Source organism: Lipotes vexillifer, unplaced genomic scaffold (assembly GCF_000442215.2).
Source record: "Lipotes vexillifer unplaced genomic scaffold, Lipotes_vexillifer_v1.1 scaffold1378, whole genome shotgun sequence".
NCBI lineage: Eukaryota > Metazoa > Chordata > Mammalia > Artiodactyla > Lipotidae > Lipotes > Lipotes vexillifer.
Genome location: NW_006775104.1, coordinates 2,510,989 through 2,522,278, shown reverse-complemented (window position 1 = coordinate 2,522,278; position 11,290 = coordinate 2,510,989). Strand labels below are relative to the sequence as shown.

Here is an 11,290-nt window from a genome sequence, read left to right as displayed (position 1 = left end):
TCAGCAGGATTTACCAGAGACATAACAGCTTGCCAGGGGAACTTCCAAATAGTTATGCTTTGGGGTTATAATGAATTCTAGAAGAGGACAAAATTAAAGAGGTTTAATAAAAGGATATTCTCTGAAAAAGTGAGCAACTTTTCCTTCAGAATTCATTTTGAACAGCACATCAACAAAAAATCTTCTCTGATAATATATCCCAACATTGAGTCAAGATGGCCAACTAGCACCAAGAAGTCGTATTGAACTCAGTTGCAGTTCTCTTGGCAATTAAGCTTATTTTTTCATTCCAGTCTGAGCACAAATGTGGATCACTGAAGACAGTACTGGAAGCGCCATTTGCAGGTAGAGATTGCAGTCATCATTAAATGAGCCAGAAGGTAGAACTGTTTTTATTTTATGGAGGGGACTTGACTGGGTAGTACTAGTAGGAGATGAAATGAAATGATTAGTGAACAATGAGGTTATAAGAAAAAGATCACTGCCCTTATTTGGGTTCAACAGGTCATGTCCAGAAGATGGTTATTTAAGATAAAGATGCTACTTATGTGCAGCATGAATACATTAGAATCCAGCTGCACCCAACTAAGGGAAAAAAAAAAAAGAATTCCCTAAGTAACCTTTAAAAGCATGTGTTACTTGCCAGTCACAGAGGGGAAAAGCACCTAGGGTGAACTCCAATTTAATAAGGACCTTGATCAGGACCACAAAGCCTGAAACATTTGTTTTAATGCAGAAACACAGCCTCTAGTCACACTGGTTAAGTTTGGGAAAATCAGAGGGCTTTTTTTTTTCTATTTGTTTTTAACTTGTTTATTGAATTACAGGATACGGTTTCGATCACTAAGGATTCTAAATCTTCATACCAGCATTAGAATTGAACCACTTCCAAATCCTAAGACACATAAGACCAAAGAGAAGCAACAGCCATACAAATTAATATGTGCCCCTCTCCTTTTTGCTCTAAGGGAATCTTCAAACCAGTATCACATTTAAGAGTCAAAGTGTTAATTCTTCAGCATTCCTGACAACTAGAAAGCACATTCACTGAAGGCTGAAGGTGAGGGAGCGGATGGTTGAATATCTGTGGAGAATGGCGCCAACAGAGGAAAGAAAACCATCCAATCTCAGTAAGGATTAATGCAAATTTGGCTAGAAAAAGCCACCAGGTAATCCAAGGGTTCACTGTGGAAGAACTCATGAAAAGTACTCTGAAGTACACAACAGGTCTAAACATCTCCCTTGTTGAAAGTAGTTGTGTGAAATTCAAGATAAAGGTTTAGTCTCATCTTTTAATGTATTTTTTCCCACATTAAAGGGAATGAGGAGTCCTCTTTTTTCCCCCAGAAAAAAAAAAAAGGGAGCCACATTATTATGTGTATATTCCCATGACTCTATAATATATAAGTGCGGATCTCCACAGCCTAGGGGTTTTCCATAAGAGAGCGGGCCGTTCTGGTTACCCTTTTATTAGAAGGGTATTCCACCACAGAGAGCCAGAGGTTTTCCAGATGTGTGTAAGAGAGCAGGTGCGCAAGGCAAGCAAATGAGCGCAAACAGTATTATGGAAAACATTTGAGAAGTTAGCTCCATGAGGACTGTGGGCTCCACAAGAGGACTCGACTGGGTAGCCTGGTCTGACACGGGGACATGAAAGCAGAGTATTGCTTCAAAGCTGGAAACCTTCCATAGGTGCCTCACACTGCTGGAAGATGTACTGCTGCTGGCTAAGGTCAACCTGGGGGGCAATGCTGCTGTCTTCATCCTCGGTCCCGAAGTAATGCTCAATGAGATCAAAGGCCTTCTGGTAGATCTCTTGGTTTTCATGACTCTGTAAGAATTCAATTTTATCCAGACCTAGAATGAAGAATTTAAAAAAAAATCTGTTGTATATATGTTGGAAATTCTAATAAAACTATATTTTGCCATGTCTCTTTCCTTGACATAAAAGGAAGATTCTCTATATCTCATAAGCATCTTGCAGCAACATAGAAAACACTGCTGGGATTACATATGAATAATACTATTGCAAACTGACATCTTAAACATTTGTGCAAGAAACAGCCAGTCCCCAGAAGCAGCAGTTTCCATAACAGTCACATCATCCTGTGCCCAAGACCAGGAACAGAAGTTTTCTTATTGGACTGTGTCTGTGGATTAATTTATTCTTTGCTCTGGTTCTATCTACCTAGGCTCTGAGCTATCCAATATCATTTCAACACATGTGTAATATCCTTAAATCTTAAACTCAGAAGTCTAACCAGAACAATTAGCCAACACATACTCCTCCCTTTATTAAGTTTAAGCACATCTGAGCTAGGCTTTCTTTTACCTATAGCCATAAGCAATCTAACTGCTACAGTGATACTGGAAATAAATGTTAACACTGCTCAGAAGAAAAAAATACATATTCATATATGTATCCATATTTATATATATATATATATATACACACACACACCCAAAAATTAACAAAAGTTCTCTCCTATGGCAAAAGATCTGGGTAGAGGAACATTTGTCTTTTCATACATTTCAAAACTTCTTACACTAAGCAGGAATATAGTTTTTATAATCAGGCCTTTAAAAAATGGTAAACTGTTGAAGTCATTTTGGAAAACAATTCTGCATTATCTGATAAATTTGAAGATGAATGTGCCCTATGATCCCTAATTCCAATTTTAGGAATAAACAAACCCTAGAGCAGTGGTTTTCAATCCTGGCTATGCATTAAAATCACTTAGGGAACTTAAAAGTTTTAAAGTACAGTGGTAAACCAGTGATTAAGAGTACAGTTAGAACTGAGATTGGAAGAATGAGAAAACCAAACGGCAGATAGTGACTCTACTGTTTCTAATGAAACTCTTAGAGTTTACAGTCAAGAACACTTTAGGAACACAGGAATTGGGGGATGCAACTCAAAATCAGAACTCTAAAATCTTACAAGAGAAAAGGAGTGGAGTTGGGCATTGTCTACAGTAGATATGGATGCTCTTGAGGCTCAGATGGACTAGTAAGAATACAAAAGTACCCACAATGGCAGGCAGAGTCAGGGAATGGAAGATCCTAACAGCCCAGTGTAAAAAGGGCTCAACTTAAAAGGGTACTTGCTTCTCTTCACATCTACAATGCATCTTCTTTTCCAATTCTGCATACTAAATATTACTCATAAGAGAACAACTTTTTTGTATGAGTTTGCTAATGACAGGTGTGGACAAGCCAGAAAAGCATGGAGAAAAAGGAAAAAAATAATTTCAGGACATCTATTAAACAATCTATCTTACCATAAGCTTCTTCAATCAAAGCACAGTAAGGATTAATGCCAGTGCCATTCCTTTTGGCTTCTTGTTCTCCAAGCCTCAGGATATTTTCCAAGCCGTTTAGGGCAACCTGTACAATCTTAGAGTCCATGACTGTGAGGAGATCACAGAGTGGCTTGATACAGCCCAGTTCTACGAGGTACCTAAATTAATACAAAGAACAATTTAGTCAAACAAAGCTTTTCATTTCATAAAACTTTTATGAAATTGGTAGAAGGGAAATCCTCAAATTCACTGTAGAAATAAAAGGCACCCATTCAACCATACAACCTACATCTTGTCAAAAAAAAGCTACAAATAAATTAAAAAAAAAAAACAAGTTCTCTGGCACCATCACCATTCTTTTTTCCCTCCACAATTATTAGACTCGAAGAAACTGGAATACTCTCTTACTTTGACTATGAGTGATTCTTCAAAATAGTATACTTTTGATTAATTTCATTTTTGTTTCTATAGGTAACCACACCTCTGAAACAGGACACACTTGGTGCTAAAGCCAGCACAAGCCCAACAAGCCAATTCTACTGTGTACAAAGAACTCTTAAAACTCAAAGAAAACAAAAAAGAATTTAAGAATGGGTAAAAGATCTCAACAAAGATATACTGATGGCAAAAAAGCATACGAAAAGACACAATGTCATATGTCATTCAGGAACTGCAAATCAAAACAATGATGCCCCTACACATCTATTAAAATGGCTAAAATCCAAAACACTGACAATACCAAACACTGGTAAGGATGTGGAGAAACAACTCTCATTTTTTTTGCTGGTGGGAATGCAAAATACGATAACCACTTGGAAAGACAGCTTGGCAGGTTTTTGTTTTTGGTTTTTTAACAAAGCTTTCCATATGATCCAGCAATCACACTCCTAGACATTACCCAATTGAGATGAAAATTTATGTCCACACAAAAACCTGTACAAGAATTATTTACAGGAGCTTTATTCCTAACTGCCAAAAACTAGAAGCAACCAAAATGTCCTTCAATAGGTGACTGAATAAACTGTAGTGCATTCAGACAATGGAATATTATTCAGTGATAAAAAGAAATAAAATGAGCTATCAAGCCATGAAAAGATGTGAAGGAACCTTAAATGCATATTGCTAAGTGAAAGAAGCTAGTCTGAAAAGACTCCATACTATATGACACTCTGGAAAACAGAAAACTTTTATAAAGGCAATAGAATAGTGGTTGCCAGGGATTTGAGGGATGGAAGTAAGGGAGTAGTGATGAATAGGTGAAGCAGAGGGGATTTTTAGAGCAGTGAATAATACTACAATGGTGCAAACATTCATCAAAACCTGTAATTGTACAACACAAAGAATAATCCTTAATATAAAATATGAACTTAAGCTAATAATGTATCAGTACTGGTTCATTAACTATAACAAATGTAACCACACTAAAGCAAGATTTTACTAGAAGAAACTTAGAAGGGAGGGAAGTATACAGGAACTCTATTATCTAAATTTTTCTGTAAATCTAAAAAATGTTCTTTAAAAAGGCTTTATTTTTTAAAAAGTTTAATGTAATATTTAGCTTTATTATTTACAAAGGAATGAATTTAATAGTATTGTGTGTTATTTTATTTAAATATTTACTGACAATTTAGATGATATGTCCTAGGAATAGACTAGGTCAGTCATAAAGAGACTAGGTAAGGCATGAAGCCATTTCTGACCATTTCCCCTTTACACCACAGTTTTTAGTCACTAAAAACTGTTAACCATTCCTTCAACATATTTACATAATTCTCACTGTTTTTCTTAAAAAAAACAAAACCAAGCCTCTTTAGATTATAAATGTTAGTTGCTGCAAATCTGAAAAACATACAAAAGCATACAGAAAAATAAAAAATACCCAGAGATAACCACCACTACAACATCCCAGCTGTGCTACATACAAGCTGGATGACTTTGGACAAGTTATCTCATCTCTCTGTGCCTCAGTTTCCTCAACTGGAAAAGTCTGGGAATCAAAGACTAAGTCTGTCACTAAACCCCAGCAAAATTTTAGAGCAGTTAATTAAACAGATGACTTACATGTCTGCACTTAAACTTCACTGGCCTATATAGGTAAGTCTGTAGAACACCAACTGGATTTCAGAGATTTGTTCAGAATCTCCAAATTGTCTGCAAACTTGATCCTGGTCTATGCTTGATGTGATTTTCTCTCCCATCTAGAAATCTTGGCTCAATAACCTCTAATCCTTACATCGCTTTTAAAAACCTCATTTACTTTTGTAATACTGTCTGGTTTGAAACCTTTTTTTTTTTTTTTTTTTGGGGGTAGCGGGGCCTTTCCTTTTTTGTGGGGCACGAACCCGTGCCCCCTGCATCGGCAGGCGGACTCCCAACCACTGCGCCACCAGGGAAGCCCCTGTGAAACCTTTTATTATGAAAACCAGTGTTCTGAAAACTTGATTCAGAATTAAAAACAAATTTTAAGTTCTAGAAAGCTTCTAGAACTTGTATATAATTAAATGAATAAATACTGACTAAAACTTTCTTATTGAAAAACTCTACCCAAAAATGTGCTAATAAGGGCTTCCCTGGTGGTGCAGTGGTTTAGAGTCCGCCTGCCGATGCAGGGGACACAGGTTCGTGCCCCGGTCCGGGAAGATCCCACGTGCCGTGGAGCGGCTGGGCCCGTGAGCCATGGCCGCTGAGCCTGCGCGTCCGGAGCCTGTACTCCGCAACGGGAGAGGCCACAACAGTGAGAGGCCCGCGTACCGCAAAAAAAAAAAAAAAAAAAAAAAAAAAAAAAAAAGTGCTAATAAGTAAATCCAGAGTTTTGAAGATGTGAGGTTTTATATTTACAAAAATATGGTATTATTATTATTATGGCACAGTTCATTAAATGAGTTTTGGGTTCCCAATTCTAGCCACTTAAAAATTATACCGCCTTACAAGATTGGAGGAATTCAAGGTGCTGTTCTCTGATGCAACCACTCATCTTTGGAGATTTAAGACCACCACAGTGGTATTTCACTACTGATGCAAGTCTCTCCAAAGATAGTAATTTGCACCAAAAAGCAAAACAGGTCACCAGAGGACCTGGGCTGTATAGGAGTTGGAAAGTCATATTACTTTGAGAAAAGCACTACAAGAAGTATTTCCTTGGGAAAGTCTGAAGATTTGAAAAGATGACTGGAAAACAGGCACAATTCTATGGTTAAAGTCTGGAACTGGCTCCAATGGGTGGTGTATTTCAAACACTTGGATAAAGCTATCACTGGTCACTGACACTAGCTGGCTTTTGTGGCAGAAAAGGCTTCCATTAAGAAAATTTTCTGGGTAAGGAAATTTAGTCCATAAGAATTTACTATCTGGAAAAGTGAATTATATTTCTCAAATATTTCTTCTGATGAAAAACTCACTGTGTCTTAAACCACCTCTCTCGGGACTTCCCTGGTGGCGCAGTGGTTAAGAATCTGCCTGCCAATGCAGGGGGACATAGGTTCGAGCCCTGGTCCGGGAAGATCCCACGTGCTGTGGAGCAACTAAGCCCGTGCGCCACAACTGCTGAGCCTACACTCTAGAGCCCACAAGCCACAACTACTGAGCCCACATGCCACAACTACTGAAGCCCACGCGCCTAGAGCCCATGCTCCACAAGAGAGGCCACCACAATGAGAAGCCCACGCACCACAACAAAGAGTAGCCCCGGCTCACCCCGACTAGAGGAAGCCCGCACACAGCAACAAAGACCCAACGCAGCCAAAAATAAATAAATAAATAAAGCCAGCCCTCTCAAACAGGATTTTGCTTCTTCTGTGTCCTAATTTTTATCAACAGCACCACCTTTTTCTCTGGTCATCTTTGGCTCTTTCCTTTCCTTTGCAATCTGTTAACCTGCCACCAAGTACTACAGATCGTTATTTCCCATATCTAGTCCCATACCTCATGCTACAACACTTTTTTTTGCCACACCTGGCAGCATGCGGGATCTTAGCTGCCCGACCAGGAATCAAACCCGTGCCCTCTGCAGTGGAAGCATGGAGTCTTAACCACTGGACCACCAGGGAAGTCCCTACAGCTATTACCTTAATTCTGGCCATCACAGTATATACTAAACTACTGCAATGGCATCTTAATTGCTCTCTTTCCTCTCCTCAAAACACTATCTTCTTGGGACTTCCCTCCTTCCCAAGATTAAGGCCTTCATCCCAGTTTTCAAAGTCCATCAATTACTTAATTCCTCATCCTTGCACAAGAATAACCTATAGCAAGATTGATTTGCCTCTTCCAATAACATTTACTGTGCACATTCCCTCATGCTATTCTCTCTCCTCCAAAATTACCAAATCTCTACCCAAATGTCAAGTTTCATCTCTTTCATGAAACTTTAATTCCAGGCAACATTCTTTATCCTTCATTTTTAAGAACTGTAGTATGTATTAGCATTTGATTATATTTAACCTAAAATTATGAGTACTTCCTAGGTTATTCTAACTGGTTCTTGCATCTAAATCTTGTCTTCTCAACAATAAGCAGAAGCCACATAGATGTCTTTTATCAGTAATAAAGACATTTTCTACAATTTGGACTGTAATAGTTCTATAATAATCTTTCAAGATAACTCTTTACCCAGTTAAGAAAAAACTGCTAGGAGACTGATAATTAACTCTATTATTATAAATAGCTATGCTGAATTGTAAAAAGGGATAGTAGGCATTCCATTCCTCTCTAACAGAGCAAAATACCCCTGAATACTTTCTGATGAAAGATACCACAGTATTTTAAAATGTCTTTAAAATATGTACCTGTACAGTTTCACTATTTCAATTAAGAAAACATATTTGGTATAAAATATAGTGACAATAATTATAAATCTGAATTTGAACATAAGACAACTATCAACTGTTCTAATAACTTCTATATTACTGCCATCTGGTGGTGGCATACTTAAAAATCATAGTACCCCAGACTGAACTCTGGAGGTTAAAAAAGACCCAATCCCCTACAAATATGCTCTGAAGACCACTTGAAGTCCTCCTTGGCTAACCTATCCATGATGAACTTCACCAAAATAGCTACTGCATGTGTTAATCTATTTAAGTTGTATTATTTCAGGTACATACTTATTTTCCGTAATCTTATTTTCTGATGCGTTTCCGAAATCTTAGGACTACTTTACCTTCTCATGTTGAAATTCCCAACAGAGCACTAAAAAATCAGCACCGGTTGAGCACCTACATTTAACCCACAAAGCGACAATATCAGAAGTAGCTATGTTTCCCCCATATTACTACATATATAGAATGTAGTAATATTACATTACAATATACAGGGTTAAATGCTTTAACACTCATTGGTAACCATATTTCTCCTCACCTGAATTCCCCAAAGAATCTTAAGGCAGGCTAAGAGTCTAGGTTCCATTCTTTTTTTTTCTATCTGAAATACTGTATATATCCATAATTAACCATCTGATTATATGATGTTCCTTTGAGGAATTGATTCCTATCCATATTTATGCCTACTCTAGCCATTAAGATTATAAATTGCTGCCCTAGGGGCTATTTAAGTCTCAAGCTAATATACAGACCTCTCCCTTTACTGAATAACATAGTCCTTTAGGAGACCTGCCTCTACTGAATTTGGCACTTTATTTTAAGGCATATCAATACATCTCTTTCAAGTCTGTCCAATTCTACTATTAAGACATCTAAACTAGAAATAGCAAGAGTTAGCTATTAAAGTTAGCCTCTAAGAATTCTACAAGTAACCTTCTAGACTACCCAAGATGTTTTTTTTGTTGTTGTTGTTTTGTTTGTTTTCTTTTTTTGCGGTACGCGGGCCTCTCTCACTGTTGCGGCCTCTCCCGCGGCGGAGCACAGGTTCCAGACGCGCACGCTCAGCGGCCATGGCTCACGGGCGCGGCCGCTCCGCGGCATGTGGGATCTTCCCGGACCGGGGCACGAACCCGTGTCCCCTGCATCGGCAGGCGGACTCTCAACCACTGCACCACCAGGGAAGCCCCCAAGATATTTTTGATCAAGCAGCTTGAGAGTAGGCTCAAGCCACCCCCATAAGTATTTCGATCGCCTCAAACCTCAACTATGCCTTCCCTCTCACATCCCAGAATTATCTTCAGCAATAGAGAATGGGAGCAATATAAGGAATCAAATATACGCTTGAGTCTAATTATGAAACTGAGAACAATCTTCCAAGAGGCTAGAGTTGAGCATTCTTAATTGGGAGACAGTAATTTTCCTTTAATTTACAAGACACTACTTGGCTAGTACTTACTTGATCTGTTCAGCTGATCCTCCAGAAGTTGCATTTGTGATGGCCCAAGCTGCTTCTTTCCTTGTCCGAAACTCAGCAGTTTGTAATATACTAATGAGGGCTGGGAAAATGTTGGCATCTATCACAGTCTGGAATGAAAAAATTAAATGGAAAGGGAAATTACAAGGGTTGTAAAACTGTTCATGACACTAATTATAACTTTTCAGCTAGCTTCACTAATGACACCCTTCCCCTGTTAAAAATAAACTGGAGGCTTCCCTGGCAGCGCAGTGGTTCAGAGTCCACCTGCCGATGCAGAGGACACGGGTTCGTGGCCCAGTCCAGGAAGATCCCACATGCCACGGAGCGGCTGGGCCCGTGAGCCATGGCTGCTGAGCCTGCGGGTCTGGAGCCTGTGCGTCTGGAGCCTGTGCTCCGCAACGGGAGAGGCCACAGCAGTGAGAGGCCCGCGAACCGCAAAAACTAAATAAATAAATAAATAAACTGGAAGGAGTTTAACTCCTCATTATCCTTAACCTTTTGGCTATACTTAGTATCACTAACAACATCCTCCCTGGAGTTTGTGACCTTGTAATCTCCTAGTTTTCTACCTGGGTTCTTTTTTATTTTTCTCTCTTTTTCCACTCACCATAACAAATTATAAAAGTTCAATTTTCTTTCTTTTCCTCTGCCATTCTCATTTCTCTCACAGCATCACTCTCACATGTGTGCTCTACCTCTCCAGTCCACATTTCTCACTGGGGCCCCAGCCCAAGGTGGCTGACAGCTTACTTAACATCTGCTAACCACCTTAAACATATCATCTGCTCTTTGTATCAGGTCTCCTTTCAAACCTCTCTAGTTTACAAAGGCTGTTTTTATATTTATTTATTTATTCATTCATTCTAAATTCAATCAGTCACCAAGTTTCCTTTACATTCTCAATTCAGAACGTCCTAAGTCCATCTTTTCCTTTCCTTTAGCACTGCCACCATTCTATTCCAAGCCACCACTTCCCACACAGATTACCAGAAGAGCCTTTAGACAGAGTACTTTTACTCAATCCCTCACATATACTAAAGCAGTCTTCCTCAAATTGCTTTCATGTTTCTCCTTAGCTCAAGAACCTAAAATGGGTTCATATCATTTCATTTATCAAAAAACTGAGGAAATCTATATGAGAGCCTAGTGGTAGCAGACAATAAAGTGCAGCTGAAATCACCCTGATGCATGCTATAAAATGCCACAGTTATCAATCTCAGTCCCTGACAGCCTCCTGGGGATGACTAACCATGCTTTCCTGGTCAAGAACTCTTTCTATTACACTACTGAAGGAAGTCAGTAAAATTTAGTGGAAAGGTGCTTCATCTTGGTCCTGTCATTTACTAGAGGTATCCTTGAGCAAATCATTTTATTTCTCTGAGCCTCAGTTTCATCTTTAATTGAGCATGTTGGGTTAGATGACCTCTATGATTCCACTCAGCTCAAAGTCCCGTAAGTCTATGGTGTATCTTTTCCAACTCATTATTCCAGCCTTTCTCATGGCTTATTCTGAACCATTTGGCCTATGGCTTAGCCTTTCACTTGGATTACTCTCCCACTAATACAAGGACAAAAGTAAAGGGGAGATAACCATTTAGAGAAAACTGGGTCCCCAAAGAGTCATAAAAAATTGAAGCAATCCAAAACATGGGTCCCCTAGAAAATAATTTTTTTTTTTTTTTTTTTCAGTACAC

The 11,290-nt window shown here is 38.8% G+C and overlaps 1 protein-coding gene across 1 annotated transcript in view; it reads right to left on the bottom strand.

Moving 5' to 3' along the window:
* Window positions 1–681: 681 nt before the first annotated feature.
* The window catches only part of KPNA1 (karyopherin subunit alpha 1), a 75,699-nt gene continuing 65,090 nt past the window's right edge, over window positions 682–11,290 (bottom strand). Inside the window, exons 13-14 of the mRNA XM_007449704.1 lie at window positions 3,282–3,460; window positions 682–1,857 (exon numbers count right to left, since the gene is read on the bottom strand). Of these exons, the coding sequence (XP_007449766.1) occupies window positions 1,670–1,857; window positions 3,282–3,460 (367 nt within the window). The 3' untranslated portion in view covers window positions 682–1,669. The remainder of the gene's footprint in view (window positions 1,858–3,281; window positions 3,461–11,290) is intronic.